Source organism: Cricetulus griseus, chromosome 3 (assembly GCF_003668045.3).
Source record: "Cricetulus griseus strain 17A/GY chromosome 3, alternate assembly CriGri-PICRH-1.0, whole genome shotgun sequence".
In the NCBI taxonomy this organism is placed as follows: domain Eukaryota; kingdom Metazoa; phylum Chordata; class Mammalia; order Rodentia; family Cricetidae; genus Cricetulus; species Cricetulus griseus.
The window spans coordinates 14,405,131-14,423,525 of NC_048596.1; the positions used below are offsets into that span (position 1 = coordinate 14,405,131).

Sequence of the window (18,395 nt, forward strand, 5' to 3'; positions counted from 1 at the left end):
ACACTCACCAGCCGCCTCTGCCTTCCCTACTGTGAGTAATATCCAGCTACACCATTTGCCACAGCCCCTATTGCCACCGTCATTTCCATGTCATGTTATTATCACTGTCTCAACTGATGGAAGAGCTCCCTGGGGTCCTGACGCTGCAGAGAGAGCTCACAAGGGCACAGAGAGATGACTTGCTTCCCCCAGAGCCCAGTGGCCCTGCAAACTCCAGCTTGACACCTCCTCCTCCCTCCCACACCCAAAGAAAACTGGTCCTCATCCGGCAGCTTTGTGGCTGGCTCTCTAGGCGGCAGGCAGCTGGAGAGACGGGGAGGGAAGCCCGAGGGAGGGAGGGACACAGTCCAGGCTGTACCCACAGGATTGGTCAAGCCTGTGTAGAAGGCGCCTCAGAGTCAGAGTGACTTCATCAACTGCCCGGAGCTCTGCTAGTACAGCCACGATCCCAGTCATGAGGTGGCCGTCCAGTAGGCAGGGTGGCTCACTGGAGTTGTCTGGGAAGCCACAGTGAGAGGGGAAGAGGCTGAGGGCCCTCACAGGACGCAATGGACAAGTTTCGGATGATCTTCCAGTTTTTGCAGTCCAACCAAGAGTCCTTCATGAACGGTATCTGTGGCATCATGGCGCTGGCCAGTGCCCAGATATATTCTGCCTTTGACTTCAACTGCCCCTGCTTGCCTGGCTACAATGTGGCCTACAGCATGGGTATACTGCTGACGCCTCCCCTGGTGCTTTTTCTGCTCGGCCTAGTCATGAACAACAACATATCCATGCTTGCTGAAGAGTGGAAGCGCCCTGCCGGCCGTCGGGCCAAGGACCCAGCCGTGCTACGTTACATGTTCTGTTCCATGGCCCAGCGAGCTCTCATCGCACCCGTCGTCTGGGTGGCTGTCACACTGCTGGATGGCAAGTGTTTTCTCTGTGCCTTCTGCACCGCGGTGCCGGTGGCCACACTAGGCAATGGCAGCCTGGTGCCTGGCCTGCCTGCTGCAGAGCTGGCTCGCCTGCTGGCTCGTGTACCCTGCCCTGAGATCTACGATGGGAACTGGCTGCTGGCCCGAGAGGTGGCCGTGCGATATTTGCGCTGCATCTCTCAGGTGAGGGGGCTGGGTCTCCTTACAGGCCAGGGTCCCTCTGGGTTTTCCCTCAGATGGCCGTGGGTAGAGGCGTACATTCCTAGCTGAAACTCAAGGCAGAGCCTGTGCATTCTCTCAGACAGGGTCACCTGGAGAGCGTATATGTTTCCACCTCCTCCATCCTGAGCTCAGAGCTGAGAAGCTGAGAGAATTTGCATTCATTTCCTTTCCCAGGCCTAGGCCGTAGTGAGGCCAGTGGGAGGCTAAGCCATTTGGGTACATTTCCCTGGCAAATGCCCCCAGCTGGTGCCTCCCTGTTCCAGGAGTGGAAGCTGAGAGTCTGGGTACCTTAAACAGGAGCACATGGATGAGAGAGATGAGTGGTTGGGATTGGGCTTAAGGGACTATCTGGGCATCGTGTCCTGGGGCAGTAAATTGTGCGATGAGGGGAGACGGGCAGAAGGAGGTGTCTGCTAGAGAAACAGGCACACTTTTGCTCTGGCCAGTGCCGGCCCCTCCCCCTCCCCCAGGGGGGGCTGTTTTCCTGTAGGGTCTGTCACCACCCAGACAGCCTCAAGGATCTCTGACTGAGTGTCTAAGCCAAGCTCTTTACCTCCTCCTCTGTGGACGCTTGTCCCATCGCCCTAGGCCTCGGGCGCTGGGGCAGCTGCCACTCCACGTGACCTTTTAACTATCACACTGTGTAGCTGGAAGGTCCCCTGAGAGGCCTCAAACAGCCTGACAGTAGACAAGTCCCTGTGACGGGTAGAGACTGAACTCTGAAGTCACTTTAGAATTAATTGGCTTTTATCTAGAAATCAGAAATTGTCAAAGGAAAAAAAAAATCAGATTTCCAGCTTCACTTGGAACATGAGAAAACCCAAGCCCTGTGAAACCACAGTGACCTAGTGAGCAACAAGGGAGACAGCCCCCTGACCGAGTTCTGGATTTTCCCACCTGCCCCCAAGGCAGCCACCCCCACCTCCACTTCCTTGACTTTTCCCAACTCTTCTCTGTGTAGATGGGGTCTGACCAGAAGTGCAGACAGGGAGGGGTGTCCTGCTCTGTGCCCTACGGTGAGCTACTGTCAGAGCAAATGTCAAAGCCAAGTGTCCCAGGCTTTTCGGTGGAGTTCAAGGACTGTCCAGGGTGTCGCTGGAATTCCTTCAGAGTCCAGCTCAGCGGGTGGAGGGAGTGTTCACTTAGAGGTGGTGCAGTTCCAGAAGCTGGAGGAAAGGCCCCAACCTCAGAGGAAGAAGGCCAGTAGGCCCGGGAGATCAGGAAAGGGCTTCTTAAGAAAGAGGCGCAGCCCCTGAGTGGCGCCATCACGATGTCTAATGGAGAGTGCTGTGTGCGCTGTCTTACGGTCATCATCACATCTGGTTCTCCTAAAGACCCTGTGAGGTGGGTGCTATCCCTAGTCGCCCCATCTTGTAGGTAGAGAAACTGAGACACAGAAAGCTCAAGTGGAGACAGGATTCATACCCAGAAGGCCTCACTCACCCCTGCCCACTGAGTGCCCTGCCAAAGCAGCGCTGTCTGTGCTCCCAGTTTCTGTGAGCTGAAGTATATGGCCATTTTACACATGGCGAGATAGAGACCAAGCGGTGGTGTCACTTGGTCCATGGCTGTTCTCTCTAGAGGCTCTAGTAAGTCCTTGGGCGGTCAGGACAGGTAGCCTGCTGACATCCTTCTCTCCCCTCAGGCACTGGGCTGGTCCTTTGTGCTGCTGACCACATTACTGGCATTTGTGGTACGTTCTGTGCGGCCCTGCTTCACACAAGCTGCCTTTCTCAAGAGCAAGTACTGGTCCCACTACATTGACATCGAGCGTAAACTCTTTGATGAGACATGCACAGAGCATGCCAAGGCCTTTGCTAAGGTATGTATCCAACAGTTCTTTGAAGCCATGAACCATGACCTGGAACTGGGACACACACATGGAGTGTTGGCCACGGCCGCAGCTACACCTGTGGAAGCTGACAGGACAGAGGAAGAGAGGGAGAAACTGCGTGGTATCACTGACCAAGGCACCATGAACAAACTACTCACAAGCTGGCACAAATGCAAGCCACCACTGCGGCTGGGCCAGGAGGCACCACTGATGGGCAATGGCTGGGCTGGGATTGAGCCCCGGCCTCCACGCAAGGAAGTGGCCACCTACTTTAGCAAAGTGTGAGTGGTAGCTGGCTGCAGAGACAGGAGTAGAGATCTGAACCCACAGCCCTTCGCCCCTCGAAGTAGACAGAAAAAAAATTCCGAGGCACAGTCACAAGTCCAGGCAATATCTGCTAGTGTGGAAAAGGGAATTTGGAGCTGAAGGACCTTACCTCTTTAGCTGGGACGCTGTCTGGGTGATCTGGGAGCAGTTTCACCTGTGCCTCACCTGTCGTTGCAGTATTACGAGTGTTCACTTCTGGCTGTAGGAGCAGGATGCAAGGTACCAGGACTGGTACCCAAGTCCTTTCCTGCCCTCATTGTGATGTTTTCCCTTCCATCCCTGGCTGACTGTCTCCACTTAGGCTTCCAAAGCCCACACCCAGTGTTTCCTCTTGCTCTAGACTTCTCTCATGCTCAGGCTCAAGGATCTGAGGGCAACCAGCCCTCTCATAATGCTTGCCAGTTTCTTGGGTAAGATGGAATGGGGCTTCAGCTGGTGTGACACACCTGGGTGACACATGATAAGATGCCAAGACCTAGGACCACATGATAGAGGCCAAGGTGTGTGCGTCGCAGGGCCCATTAGAACAACTTTTGAGGCAGACTCCATGTTTACCTCACACCAGGTACAAAATTAATATTCTCACACATAATCTTAGGAAAGCAGATCACCCATGGGGCTTGAGAGCTACTAATGGAAGCTGATAAATTCTTATTTTCTCAGAGGCTCCTTGGGGAGCTTGCCCCAAGGTGTGGTGAAGATAAAGGTGTCACCTAAGAGGGGAAGTAAAGAGTAGGATGGGATACAGCTGGGTTAAATGCTGGTCCTACCATTTGCAAAGTGTGTCCAGGGGCCTAGTGCCTCGTTTTCTGGGTCCCAGTCTCCTCATCTGTGCAACAGGGAGAAGGCCATCTACCTCATGGGTTGACCATGTCTAAACTCACAGGGCACACAGTAGACACCTGGGCCAGGGTGGTTAGTGTGCTTGTTAATCTCTGAGCCCATGGACAGCTTGCTCTCCCCTCTCTTGGCCCCAACCAAGGGACAGGAATCTTGTCCAAGCAAAGGAAACAGAGGTACAGGCAGGCTTCTTGTCTCCCAGTCCCATCTTTCAGCCCTCGGCCCTGTTCATCTCAGAGCTCAAGCTGACCTTTGTGTTTTCATTTTCCTTCATCCGCTGTCCCTCCACTCTCAGGCAGGGTGGCAGGGAAGAGGCAGTAGACCTTGACTCCAGCCCTGAATGAAGGGACCAGATGAATGCAGACGGAGCATGCACTGGTGTGTGGGGGCTTCCACTAGGGACAGGATGACAGATGACAGAAGCCAGAAAGTGCTTGGAGAAACAAATGTAAGGGAAAGCTTTGGTGAGTTCCAGCACCAGAGTGGTGGGAGCTAAGTAAGGCAAGTTTCCTAACTCGTAAAGCACTGTGGGAAGGCAAGGATAAAGAAACACCGATTCCTCTTCATTCATTCCTGCCAAACAGACAAGCCAGACTCAGGGGGGTTCAGCCTGGCACTCAGTGTGAGTTCCAGTGTCACAGCCCTAGAGAGCTGACGGCCCTGGGGCTATCTCTCCCTATCCTAGGCTCTCTGTCCTCTGATGGCTGACTCATGACTCTCCAGTCTTGTTAGTGAACTCCCAAGCATAGGAGCTCCTGGCCACTCTAGGGACAGGCAGGGCAGCTTAGAAGCCTGCTTCCCTGTAATTTCTACCTCTGCCCAGCTCTGCCCTAGGAGCCCAGAGGATCCCCCAGATTCCTCGATTCAGTTGTCAGCTAGCTGTACAGAGGAGTATAGGGTCGATGCCGGGAATTAGCTGAACTGTGGTGGGGAGAGCCGCTTCTGGGGATGGCTGGTACAGACAAAGGCAGGACTCTCAGAGAGAGAAGGGCAGAGGGGATGGGGTCTTGACCTTTTGCATTCTGGAACAACACCATCAATCCTGAACACCCACCTCTGCCCTGACTCCCACGGGGGCTATTCTTTAAACTGGCCTGGAGGGCAAGCCTGGGCAAGATCTCCTGGAGAGCCCCGTCTGGCTCTTGCCTAGACCTTCCCAGATACCCCCCAGGGGTGCACAGAGTAGAGTCGAGGCAGAGCCAGTAGGGCCAGCCACAGCGGGCCCAGAGGCGGGCTGGGACAGGACGCAGAAGCTAAGACCGCTCCTCTACTTCCTCTGTTTCTGTCTTGCGCCGCCCCCAGCAGCCCGCCCTCCTCTGCCTGGCGCTGGGAGGCTGATTTTCCATTCGCTGGCGAGAAAGTTCCATGCCACTGTTTTTTCTCTCTTTTTCTGGAGTTAAATTTGTTTGCAGCTGCTTGCAGTTCAGCTATAGACGCCTGGAGTTAAGTTTGTTTGTAACTGGAGCCCAAAGGCCTGTTGCTTTCAAACGCAAAAGCAGAGCCGCCGCCTTGAGGCCACTTTGCCTTGCAACCCCGAGTCTGTCCCAGGGTCTGCGGTGCCCACACTGCTTGCTGTCACTCTGAGAGGCCAGCCCAGGAAGCCAAGGCCACTGGTGCCTGCAGCCAGCCCAGGTAAGGAGGGGCCCCTTCCTGGGGTGTGCAGCTGTCAAAGGAGCTGGCAGGTTGGTCCCAGGCAGCCTCCAGGGATTGTCTGGAGAGGAAACCTCTGGTTTAGATCCCTCACACTGGACATGGAAGTACTGTTTGCCTGTCTCCTGTCCTTGGGAAGAAACCCCTAGCATAATAATCTCAGTCCAGTACATCCTCTGTTCCTTCCCCTTTCAATCGGGCATTTTGTACTTTAACACTGGGTGGGTTTCAGAGCCTGGGGCCACGAATTGTGTGCTAATTGGGTGCCAGAAGAGAGCAAGGGAGGGATGGAGGGAGAAAGGGAGAGATGGGGTTGCCTCTAGCCTGTTTATCTACAACAACAGGATGAAGTCCCTTCTTTGTGGGATTATTCAGGATCTCTGGGCTCTGAGCTGGGGAGTCAAACTGTTCCTCCTCCTCCTGGAGCCCACATAGCCACATGGCCCTGCCTGTGCCCATCTGGCGTCCTTGGCAGAGGCAGCAACAGGAAAATGGATGTGAGTATAAGCAGAAAAGAGCCGGCACAGGCCTCCCTATGTCTCCTCACCGCTAACCCCTCTCTCCACTTCCAGACTTGCTCTGGCCTGGGAAGTTTTGTTTTTTCTTCCCCTGATGGGGATGGACAAGGGGCCACACCCTGCCTGTCTCTCTCTGTGTGGGTGGAGCCTGGGAACGGAATTAGGGCTAAACTTGCAAAGAGCCTGAGGCCAAGGCCACTTCTGGCAGGGTGCCATCTCTGCTGCAGTCACAGATTCAGGGGAGGGCTGACAGGTACGATGGGCACTAAGCTGCCTGTGGCTGGCAGCTGCGGAAGATCTCTGGCCTAGGCTTCTTGGCGCGGAGCTCCTGCAGGATGCTGGATAGGGGAAGTTTGAGGGGACCAAGGTCTGAAGGAGATTGTGAATGCGGACTAACTTAGCTCAGACTGATTTTGTCCACTTCCTAAGTATCCTCAAGTCGTGGTCAAAGCCTCGCCAGGCTCCTCCAGGCTCGCCCAGCCTCAGGCAAGACACCCTGTCCTCCCCTGGTCTTCATTTTTTGACCTTTGCCATCATGAGAATCATCCCAACCTAAGTTTCAGATGCTGAATGACTATCAGACATTATTTGTTGTCCCCTAACGTTCCTAGGAAGGGGTCTGGGACTAGAGTGCCTTACCCTTTTCATAGCTGAGTACAGACATCTGGAGAAAAGACATGAAGTGTGTTGAGACCCTGAGGTCTCCAAAATGAAAGGGCTTTGTGTATCCAAGGATGCTGACCTCTTGTGTCAAATTCACTCTGGTTCAGAGGGCCTGGCTCCTCACGAGACCCATGGCTCCAGGCTACCCTTTGTCCATTAGGACAACCCCTGCAGTTTTGAAACCCATGCCACACCCTCCGAATTATCCCAAATCCTTAGCATATTTGTGCTTCCTGGGATCCCAGAGAGAAGTCATCCCCTCTCACCTGGTACCTCCAGCCATTCTTGAGCCTCCTGATGAAGAGAAGGCAGCGGCAAAAACATCTTAAAGTATTCGGGGCAAACAGACCTGATCATGAACTTGGAGGCCTGCCCTTTATTTATATGTGGCCCTGGCCAGGGGCTGGCTCACCCTCAGGAAGCCTCACCCTTTTCCGGGCTTGAGGTGGGGGTGCACAAGGCTGCCAGGGGGTTGCCAACCCATGAGGACAGGCAACATGGGTGGGGAGTGTCGGCACCTGGCAGGAACTTAAGCAATCATGGCTACCACCATTTTGGGGGAGCTCCCTCCTTCCCCACCTGCTTGACCACAGTGGCACCCCTCAGCCCGTGTTCAGAGACGAGCATTTATCAGTCATCTGTTTCACAGGAAGCACCCGATCAGCCACTGCAGATGATAGGATGGCATAGTCATGCTCTGCCATCAGGGTCCTGCCTGTGCTCCTTCCTAGTCTCACCAGAAGCCCCGATTGCATCGTCCTTGTCTGCCTCCTCTTGAGCATCCCATCCCCAGCCCACCAGGCACCATGGCGGCCTTGATCGCAGAGAACTTCCGCTTCCTGTCTCTCTTCTTCAAGAGCAAGGATGTGATGATTTTCAATGGACTGGTGGCCCTGGGCACGGTGGGCAGTCAGGAGCTGTTCTCTGTGGTGGCCTTCCACTGTCCCTGTTCTCCCGCCCGGAACTACCTGTACGGGCTGACGGCCATTGGCGTGCCTGCACTGGCACTCTTCCTTATTGGAGTCATCCTCAACAACCACACTTGGAACCTAGTCGCTGAGTGCCAGTATCGGAGGGCCAAGAACTGCTCAGCCGCCCCCAACTTCCTTCTCCTGAGCTCCATCCTGGGCCGTGCAGCCGTGGCCCCCGTCACCTGGTCTGTCATCTCCCTTCTTCGAGGGGAGGCCTACGTCTGCGCCCTCAGTGAGTTTGTGGACCCTTCCTCACTCACAGCTGGAGATGAAGCCTTCCCCTCAGCTCACGCCACGGAGATCCTAGCCAGGTTCCCTTGTGGAGAGGGCCCTGCCAACCTGTCAGGCTTCCGCGAGGAGGTCAGCCGTAGGCTCAAGTATGAGTCCCAGGTAAGCAGCTGTGTGAACGGCTCCCACGGTGGTAGCTGGTGGGGTGGTACACAATCGTATGATCCAGTGTGAAAGCCAGCAACTCTCCAGGGAAGCATTAGATGGCCTGTCAGGTCTCAGAGCAGGGTGACTGTGGGGCAAGGGTCAATTCATCACAGGGATATGTGTTTCTGATTTGCCTTTGGATGCTGGGGATGGACCCAAGTCCACACAAATGCCAAGCATGTACTCTGCCACGAAGCCCCTCTTGTTTTAAGCACTAAGGGGACACCAGCTGGAATGCCAGAGAAAGCACCCCATATCCCATGACACCACAGGGCCAGTCCCAATCTGCCTGCTGAGATTATCTTTACCCTGGCTTGACTAGGCATTGGACCCTGCAGGCCACCTCAGAAATCCTTGCTGTGGGCTTTGAGGTGATAGTGGAACCTGGTTGACTGCAGTAGTGACCATATTCCTGTCCCATCAGTGAGTCAGTCAGAGGCTGGCCAGGCAGAGGCAGGCTACTGCTGCTTGGGCCTAGCTACAGCCTTCTTGCATCCTGTTTGGATGTTGGTCAAGGAGAAACGGGCCAAAAGAATGGTCAGGGCTGGGAAGATGGCTCGGTGGTTAAGAGCACTGGCTGCTCTTCCAGAGGTCCCAAGTTCAATTCCCAGCAACCACATGGAGGCTCACAATTGTCTGCAACTCCAGTTCCAGGGGATCCGGCTCCCTCACACAGACAGACAGGCAGGCAAGACACCAGTGCACATAAAATAAAAATAAATATAAACAGGGAATCTGATGCCATCTTTTGGACTCTGCATTCACAAAAAATGCTGCCCCCAACACATGTACACACCTCCCAATATGTGTACATACCCCAACACATGTACATACCCCCAACACATGTACATACCCCCAACACATGTACATACCCCCAACACATGTACATACCCCCAACACGTGTACATACCCCCAACACGTGTACATACCCCAACACATGTACATACCCCAACACATGTACATACCCCAACACATGTACACTTCCCCTAACACATGTACATACCCCCAACACATGTACATATTCCACAACACATGTACACCTCCGCCCAACACACAAATTCTAAACTAATTCTTTAAACAGCAACAATGTAAGGGAAGAGGTAAGGCTAAGATGCAGCTCAGTAGAGCGCATGCCTAGCACACATCAGGCCCCGTGTTTGATCCCTAGCAGCTCATAAACTAGGTGTGGCACATGCCTGTAACTCAGCACTCAGGAGGTGGAGGCAGGAGGATCAGAAACTCAAGACCATCCTCAGCTACACAGGCCAACTTGGGCTACATGAGACCTGTTTTGCAAGGGGTGGAGGCAGGGAGGAAGCAGAGAAACGGGGCTAAAGTCAGCATCTGAGGTGGAAGACGGCAAATACAGAACACTAGTCCCTAATCCACAGGTCTACATGTGAGCCATAGGCACAGATGGCCTCAAACAGCACACCTGCTTCTTCCTAGGCAGACAGTGATGTTGTGTGAGATAGAGGCCTCGGACGCCTTCGGAGGTGGCATCTGAGCTGACACACAGTTTGGACTGGTTTTTGTAGAAGTGAGTCTCGTATGTTTAATGTGTGCTCTGTCACTGAGCTCCACTTCCAGCTCCTGACCTGGGTTTGGTGGAGTCCAGTGATAATGCACCGTCAGGGCTGAAGAATAAAAAAGGCAGAAGGCACAGGCTAAGCACGAGAGTGTGTGGGCTAAAGGAAGTAAGAATAGAAAAGAGTAAGTCCCACTCGCCCGCAGAGCAGAATCTGTGCCCAGATTCTCCAGGTGCCCCCCCCCCCCAGGCAGGGTCCAAGCAGCCTCCTCCCTGAGCCCCTCCCTGCAGGTGAGGTCCAGGCACCCTCCCTGAGCCACCCCCTCACCCTCCCCTTCCCAGGGAGGGTCCAGGCAGCTCTCGGCCCCTCCCTGAGCCCTGCCTATTCTCTGGCCAGCTCTTTGGATGGCTGCTCATCGGTGTGGTGGCCATCCTGGTGTTCCTGACCAAGTGCCTCAAGCACTACTGCTCGCCACTCAGCTACCGCCAGGAAGCCTACTGGGCACAGTACCGCACCAATGAGGACCAGCTGTTCCAGCGCACAGTGGAGGTGCATTCAAGAGTGCTGGCTGCCAACAACGTGCGCCGTTTCTTCGGCTTTGTGGCCCTCAACAAGGATGATGAAGAGCTGGTCGCCAAGTTCCCAGTGGAAGGCACACAGCCACGCCCACAGTGGAATGCTATCACTGGGGTCTACTTGTACCGTGAGAACCAGGGCCTCCCACTCTATAGTCGCCTACACAAGTGGGCCCAGGGCCTGACAGGTAATGGCACAGCCCCTGACAACATGGAGATGGCCCTGCTCTCTTCCTAGAGCCATCTTAGTCTCAAACAAACCCTCACAGTATCCTCACCAGATTTTTCTGTTAACTACAGTGTCTTGGGCATGGACCAATGGGACATAAAACTAGGAGTTTGTAAGGATCTTGTGGACCACATTGTCCACAGAAACTGAGGATGGGGTGGGAGGGGTTGGGGGCACTGACTTTGAAGACCTACTGAAATCTGTGGCCACCAACACTGTTCACAACTATGGACTTTGCCAGAGCTGGTCCTTCCCTATGCCATGGGTGGTCTTCGGTGGGCCTGCAAACTGAGAAGCATCAGCTGGTGGAGCCTGGTGCTGTCCAAACCACTGGGGGCTCCTTATTGTACAGGACACTTCCTGCAGTTAACTTGGGTCTAATTGCATAGGGATGCCCAGCTCCTATGTGTACAGCTAGGAAGCTGCCTCACCATTGAGGCATATATATTTTATATATTTAAACTTTTTGATAAAGCTTTTCTTACTTTAAAAGCCTACACTGGTGTTTGTGCAACGGACAAGGGCATGCAGCCCACTGTGAGAGGAAATGGGACAAGATTAAAGGGGACCAAAAATTGGCACCAGTACAAGGCAGGTCAGATGTCCTACCCAAGGGTCGAGTCTCTTGGGGATTTGATTGAGTTACCTGATATAATCTAGTCAAAGGCAGCCTGGCCTTTTGCAGGGGGCAGCTCAGTGAAAAACATCCCATCAGAACGTCCTGCCCTGGGCAGGACTTGTACTAAATAAACTCCAAGAACCAACAGCCTTCAGCTCCTCCTCCCTCTCACCCTGCATCGACCAGCTCCAGCCTCATGCCCTCCCTTGCCTCTGTCCTGCTTGCTGGCATTTAACCCAGCTATTTTTCACAGAAAACTCAGAGAACAATATAGGCTATCAGAGAAAGCTTTTAATTCCCTTAGGCCCAAGCCATACACGCACGCATGCACGCAGGCACACACACACACACACACGCACACGCACACGCACACGCACACACGCACAAAGATGCCAACAATTAGTAGGATCTTTGATAGCACACAGCCTGCTGAGCTGTGGCAGACTTGGAGGGGGTGGGGGGTCATCACTTGGCCTTGGGAGTCAGGCAGAGACCAGGCAGTTTAAGCAATACTTTCAGCTTTTCTCAGTAGCTTCGGTTTCCTATTTTCTTCTGGATTCTTCCTCTGTCCTGTCAGTCTCCACAACAGGGCAGATGGTACAGGCGGACCGGAGACAATGTTTACCCCACACCCTTTTGGGTATGGCCTGAGAGCTTGCCAAGAAACAAAATGGGACTCTGACCATGAAAACCACTGGTCTTTGCTTTTCTGCTCTTAGACTGCAGCAAACTCTCCTGAAAGGAATGCTTGTTTTTTTCTGAAGCCCAAGAGACTGTTGCCTGAAAAAATGGAGCAGCCTCAGGAAAGAAAAAGGAAGACATAAGGTGTTACATAAAACAAGAGCATTAAACCTCAAGGGCCTGGTGTAGTTTAGAGGAATAGCAATTGCTTAGCATGTGTACATACACGCCTTTAATCCTAGCACCTGGGAGGCAGAGGCAGTAGATTTCTGAGTTCAAGGCTGGCCAGGTCTGCATAGCAAGTTCAGGGCCAGCAGGACCAGAGGGAGAACCCTGTCTTAAAAAAGATTTTTTTTTAATTTTTAAATTTCATTCTTTTAAAAAGGAGAAAGCCTCTCAAAATCCTTTATTCTGGCAGGACTGTCCCAGGCATGCTGCAGAAAAAGCAGCACTTAAACAGTCCTCAAGCAACGGCTTCCTAAGCATCCAGGTGCCTGCTTCAGGCCGTGCTGTGGCGACTACCATGTCCTGTGGAGCCTAGAGCTACTTAGTCCTCCAGTACTGAGCTCTTGGCCTCCACATACTCCAGCGCCTTCGCCTTGACAGCCTGCACGTCCTTCTCAGTGCCATGCTGTTTCTCATAGTCCAGGTAGCGCTTGAAGAAGAACTTCATCCTCTTAGGGGCCAGGCTCAGATGAATGACACGTTCAAAGATGTCCCTATGAGGAAGAACAAGGAAGCAATTCCCTCAGGGTCCCTACCACATGACTCCTAGCTTGTGCTCCCCAACTTGGTCTCAGACACTAGGTCCCTCTAACACCCAGCAGCCACCCCATTTCCCATCTCTATCAGCGGTGAATTCCTGTCATAGCCTAAAGTTACATGGTGAAGAGAGCAAAGCTCCTGGGATGGGGACCCACTGAACCCACACGGGGGCAACCCACCTCCAACCCTCCTTGTCCTTTAGGGATTGTGGGGGACAAAAGTGAGAGGCCACCTATGACAGTTCCAACATGGGACCCCAAGTCTCCTGGCTCCCAGGCCATACCCCCAGCAGGGTTCAGACATACAAAGGCTGGAAAGGAGAAATCAAGTGGGCCAGGGAACCATGTCAAAGCTGCTGTTCAGTGTCAGCTCAGACAACCAGGAGCTGCCTTGGGTGACTAAACACCAACATGGCTAAAGCCCCTCCTGCCCCAGGCCCCACCAGCCAGCCCTGTCTGTCTTAGTCCTCACCTGACTTCCTTCTGGCTGCCATGCTTAATGGTCATGTCGATGTAGACGGACCAGACATCTGTGCGTTTGGGGTAGGTGCTCAGTGTGTTTTCAAAAATGGCTTTAGCCCGCTCTGCATCCCCCAGCTGGAACTCTAGCTGGGCAAACTTAGAAATCACGTCCACATCTGTGGAGAAAGGACAGGTCAGAGGCAAGACACTTCCAGAGACCCCTCACTACAGCACACTACGCTACAGGGACAGGATCTAGGATGTGGTAGGAGACAGACCAAATACACACACAAGCCTTGCAGACAGCCCCATTCTTAGGCCCATGGACAACAGAGTCAGTGCTAATTGTTTTTGTTCCTCCGTATTCAGGGTCCAGCATCTGACCTGCACACGTCACCATTCATGAGCACACCATCAGCCTTCCTAACTCAGGAGTGACTCCACCCTTTACAACTTTACGACTTTACGACTGCCACTTGCAGTATCAGGCCTGAGAGTGTTCAGGAACGGGGAAGAGCACTCACGCTCCTTGGTGGGCAGGCACTCCAAGGCTCGCTGCAGCACTCGGTGACTGGTCCCAGCCTGACTCCTTCCCAAAACAAAAGCGCCGTATTTGATCCAGACAGCCTTCTCCTGCCGGAAACGTTTTAGCATCCGGCTGTACAGCTCACCAGCTTCCTGTGGGAAAGAGGCAGTGAGGAAGGAGTGTGGGGAAGGTGAGGAAACTGGGAGGGAGGAGCCTCCCTAATTGTCCCTCCAGGAAAGAAGGCCCCAGACGGAAGACAGGTGTGAGAATAGCAAGGGAAAGCAGAGGGAAGAGGCCTATGAGGCTGGAGGTGACAGCGTGGGGAACCCAGGAGGTGGGTTTCTCATACACCGCTGGCCCTGGCCTGTTCAGCCTGGGGCAACCAGGCACAGAGCCTAACACCCTACCTTGAACTTCTCCGACTTGGTGTAGATGTCAGCCAGGTGCAGGAAAACCTTGAGAGGCTCATTGTACTGCACAGCCCGCTCGAAGACCTTCATCAGGGACTCCTGGGAGCCGTACATGTTTTCCAGGTTCAGCAGTGCCACCCACACGTTCAGCTTTTCCTGCTCCTCTCTGGAGGCAGAGTGGGAAGAACATGAACTCCATCAAACTCAGGCTGGACGCCCACGAACTATTTCTCTCCCAGGCAACAGCTATGTATGTCCTCAAGTCCCACCTCTAAGTGCAGACGATACTGAGACTATCTCCTGTCTCCACACAGCTCACTGTAAGAGGAACCTGGGCTCCCCTAGCTCTTACTGCCAGGTCTGGGCCTCCCCTGATTTCTCTCTCCATTCCCAGGAAGGAAGCCTCCAGATTACAAACTGGCTGATATTAAAGGTGAACAGGGTCCTGGGTCTGATTTTCTCCCACAGTGAAGGGGCAAAGCATAAAGTTGTCATCCCTCTACAGCAGGCTTCAGAAAGCCACCTCCACTCTGCCAGGAATAGGTTCACACCCAAGTGTGTGCTGAGGTCTCCCTGCTCTGCCTTATTACCCAGGAACCTTGCTAGCACACTGAGACCAGTAAATGTTGCCATAGCGATTTCATCGAAGAGGACCATAAAATATAAATGAGTGATCTGTTTCGGGTGGCTACACTTATGAGATGAGCCTGAGAGACCATGGGCTGCTACTGGCCTGGCTAGGAAGAAATGAGCCATGGTGGCAAACTCTGTGAACCAAAACAAAGTGAAGAGCCTAGGCCAGACCTGAAGGAGATGGTCTTCAAGGCCCTCTCGGCTACAGCTCGGGCCTTCTCAATCTCGGTGGCCTGCAAGTGGAAAGCCATGTACTGCAGCCACAGAATAGAGCTGTTGGGAGAGCTCAGCACCAGCCGGTCAAAGTCATCTGCAGACTCGGGCTGCCGCCCGGGGTCCATGAGTGCCTCCTCAATGCGTGACAGCTCCTTCTCCGCCTTCTGCTTCTCCAGCTCCCTTTCCTTTTTGCCCTTCTTCTTCTGCACGGAGGAAAGAAAAGTGAGCCACCTGCTCCTTCATGCCAGGGAGACAGAGGCAGAAGCCACGGGCTCACAGGACAGTCCATGGACCCCACAGAAAAGGGCACAGGAGTTGGGTCAGAGGAGTCTCTGAAGAGGAGCAAAGCCTTGGGAATGCACCAACCTTGGCTTGGTGAGGCTTCTCATCCTCCTCACTGTCTGAGCTCTCTCCTCGGGGTGGCAAGGCTGGAGTCAGAGAGTCAAGCCCCACGTCCCAAACGAAGCCTGAAGAGAGCTGCAGCCGGGGCACCTCTGCGGGCTTTGTCTGCTTTCCCTGCAGGATCACAGAACATTAAGGGAAGGAAACACAGACTTGTCTCCTGCCTGCTGCCACATCACAGGACCCCAAGGGGATCCTTAAAAATGCTCTTTCTAAATCAGTAACTTAGATAATAACTTTATAAAATATAAACACACACACACTCACAGTAGTAGGTCTGCAACAGAAATACTGATGGTGGCATGAATTGACAAAAGTGAGGAAGCCCTGCCCATGGCTGAGACTTCCACAGCCTCCACTCAAGCAGCGAGGAGCGTGGGCTCCCACCAGCTGTGGCTTCTCTTCATCTGCCCATCTTTCATTCAGTTCTTAATAAACATGTTATTAGTGCTAACAGACCCAGTCAAGGAGCTAGACTGGCTGAGGTAGCAAATGTACCGCGGATGGGGCACAGCTCTTGGCGAGGTCTCCCCCAGAAGCCTTTCTCTCTGTTTGGTGGTAACTCTTACCATGGGCAGCACCCCCGGCTGCTCCATCTCATCCTCTCCCTCCCGGTAATAGACCTCCACACCACTGTCGTCCTCTTCTGGTGTCCCAGACTTCTTCGGCCTCTTGTTTACTCTTTCCTGAATGGTGGGGGTGTAAGAATAGGAAGTTTCTCCTTGCCCTCAAGTGCTCTCACTCAGAGAAGGCTGGGCAGTGGCAGCCCACTTCACCCCCTTCTCATGGGTGAGGTGAGGTGAGGTGTGATTCTCCCCAGTGCTCACCTGCTCACTCACAGGTTCATGGCGCTCCCGCTTGCCCTGCCTATGCCTCTGTGACTCTTTTTTCTCCTGGCTGGACAGCTCTGCCTCTTCCTGCCCCTTCTGGTTCTTCTCTTTCCTTTTCTGGCTCTTTTTCTCTTCTCCTTTCCGGACCCTCTCCTTGGCACCCTCTTTCCTCTCCTCTCCGTTTAGAAGCGGTGGCTCTGGGGAGGCAGAAAACAGGTCCGGCTTCCCAGTGTCGCTGGGAAGGAGTGACAGCTCTACCTGGCTCCTTTCCGGGTTCACACTAATGCAGGAAGAGAATAGGGGGAGGAAGGAGGACAGAAGGTGACTGGTGCTGCAGGCTGCCCAGACCCTGTCTCAGCAGCAGGCAGGCCTTCCTTATCAGGCAGGGCTGGCCTGCCCCACCTGCCGTGCAATGCTCAGTATTCTCAGGGAGGATTTACATATTTCATAGGCTCAGTGGAAAAGTCAGCGAGCATCTAGTATGAACCTGCTCCATCACCAACACGGAGGCCACTTCTACTCCAGGGCTAAGGCTGGAGCTGAGGTCACTCAGGTTCCATCACTCTTTTGAGTACTCCATGTATCACTACCCACGCCTTTATGTTCTGAGTCTACCTCAAAATCTCCTCCCAGGGCTCCTAGAGAAAGGGGTCTAATTCACACCAAAGAAGGATAGAGAGAGCAGGTGGGGAAGACACCTACCGTAGGACCTTGGCAGTGACCAGCTTTCCCTTGGGGAGGTAACTGTCATAAAGTTCTTTCTCAGGTGGGCGACACTGAGACACGTGTGAGTATTGGGCCAAACCCACAACCGAAGGCCCAAGCCTGAAAGCAGACAGACAAGAGTCCTGTGGGTACAGATACAACACGATCCCACCCACACCCAGTGTCTCCACTTTTACAGGGCCTCAAGTTTCTTTGAAAGGATAAATGAGATATTGGTTCATGGCATCCAGGAGGATAAAGTTGGTTTTGGAAACAGGAAAAAATTTAATATATAAGGAAGCTATGAATTCAGATTTTGTTTTGAGGTACAGAAAATCCATCCCAGGCAAGCTAGTCAAGGGCCCCATCACCAAGCTCCACAGCCCTAGCTGGCCTGGAATTCATGATGTAAGCCAGTCTAACCCTGCCTCTGCCTCAGAGCACCGTGGTTAAAGCTGTGCACCACCACAGCCAGCTTCCCAGGTTCTTTCATCCACTATAGCACCATAATGTCTAAGTCACAAACCTCTGAACACACAGCAGGGAATGTGCGGTGCCGGTGCTTAGGAACAGTGTGATCATATTAAGAATCATGAAGCTGGGTGGGGTGGGGCGCATGTCTTTTTGGAACTGAAGAGATGGCTCCCAGCACCCATATGGTGGCTCACAGCCATCTGTAACTCCAGTTCCACAGGATCTGATGCCCTCTTCTCAACTCTGCACACATTAGAGCGCCAGGAACACACGTGTTGCACATACATATACACATGCAGGCAAAACACTCGTAGACATAAGATTTACAACTTGGAATTTTACAAACTGATAATATATAAGCCTCCTCTACATTCTTATCAAAGTTGACTGGGGGAGCACGCTCAAGGCCAAGAAGGCAGCCCAGGGAAGCAGTCTCTGGATGCAAGCCCCAAAGCCTCAGAGCTTCACGTTACTCACTCTACGAGCACACCATGTGACAGGACAGATTTCACATAGCCCCTCAGGAGCTGCCCTTCCTTGACGTCCTGGATGGAATTAATCTCTGGATCTTCGACTTTACTTTTTGTTTCTCTGTTTGTCCTAAAGGAATACAAGGCTTACATATACATACTTTACAGATATATACTTTACAGATACATACTTTACAGATACATACATAACCACTGCGGCTCCCCCAGTATTCCTGCAGCATTCACATTGTGTATGGCCGCCTCAGCACCTAGAGCACTGCAATCTACAGAGCCCAGCCTGCTCACTCCTGTAGTCCCGCCAGACCAGGGCTATGTGTCTGACATTTGGCTATGCAGACACAAGCCAGAGAGAGGCCAAGTTTAAAGCCTGACCCTAGCACCACCCATTTCTAGTCATGGAATAAATGGATCAACCCCTTCCATCCCATACTCACCCCCAATCATGGACCTTAGAACCAGACAGCTCCCCTTA

At 53.2% G+C, this 18,395-nt stretch overlaps 3 protein-coding genes across 3 annotated transcripts in view; 2 read left to right on the top strand and 1 right to left on the bottom strand.

The window, feature by feature from the left end:
- Positions 1–382: 382 nt before the first annotated feature.
- Positions 383–3,282, top strand: Calhm1 (calcium homeostasis modulator 1). Its single transcript, XM_027407092.2, has 2 exons — positions 383–1,100; positions 2,785–3,282. Exons 1-2 carry the CDS (start codon positions 549–551, stop codon positions 3,256–3,258), a joined length of 1,026 nt encoding a protein of 341 aa, XP_027262893.1. The 5' UTR covers positions 383–548; the 3' UTR covers positions 3,259–3,282.
- Positions 3,283–7,752: 4,470 nt separating this feature from the next.
- On the top strand, positions 7,753–11,476 carry Calhm2 (calcium homeostasis modulator family member 2). Its single transcript, XM_027407093.2, has 2 exons — positions 7,753–8,332; positions 10,303–11,476. Exons 1-2 carry the CDS (start codon positions 7,778–7,780, stop codon positions 10,717–10,719), a joined length of 972 nt encoding a protein of 323 aa, XP_027262894.1. The 5' UTR covers positions 7,753–7,777; the 3' UTR covers positions 10,720–11,476.
- Positions 11,477–11,808: 332 nt separating this feature from the next.
- The window catches only part of Pdcd11 (programmed cell death 11), a 45,245-nt gene continuing 38,658 nt past the window's right edge, over positions 11,809–18,395 (bottom strand). Inside the window, exons 27-36 of the mRNA XM_027407090.2 lie at positions 17,910–18,032; positions 16,956–17,078; positions 16,251–16,533; positions 15,993–16,109; positions 15,388–15,537; positions 14,977–15,224; positions 14,170–14,338; positions 13,761–13,914; positions 13,247–13,412; positions 11,809–12,729 (exon numbers count right to left, since the gene is read on the bottom strand). Coding sequence (XP_027262891.1) covers positions 12,558–12,729; positions 13,247–13,412; positions 13,761–13,914; positions 14,170–14,338; positions 14,977–15,224; positions 15,388–15,537; positions 15,993–16,109; positions 16,251–16,533; positions 16,956–17,078; positions 17,910–18,032 — 1,705 coding nt within the window. The 3' untranslated portion in view covers positions 11,809–12,557. The remainder of the gene's footprint in view (positions 12,730–13,246; positions 13,413–13,760; positions 13,915–14,169; positions 14,339–14,976; positions 15,225–15,387; positions 15,538–15,992; positions 16,110–16,250; positions 16,534–16,955; positions 17,079–17,909; positions 18,033–18,395) is intronic.

Excerpts from the sequence above, each read along its gene's own strand:
- Calhm1 (XM_027407092.2), top strand. The coding sequence starts at position 549 with ATGGACAAGTTTCGGATGATCTTCCAGTTTTTGCAGTCCAACCAAGAG. Across the intron at positions 1,101-2,784 it reads ATTTGCGCTGCATCTCTCAG|GCACTGGGCTGGTCCTTTGT; the intron begins GTGAGGGGGCTG and ends CTCTCCCCTCAG.
- Calhm2 (XM_027407093.2), top strand. The coding sequence starts at position 7,778 with ATGGCGGCCTTGATCGCAGAGAACTTCCGCTTCCTGTCTCTCTTCTTC. Across the intron at positions 8,333-10,302 it reads GGCTCAAGTATGAGTCCCAG|CTCTTTGGATGGCTGCTCAT; the intron begins GTAAGCAGCTGT and ends TTCTCTGGCCAG.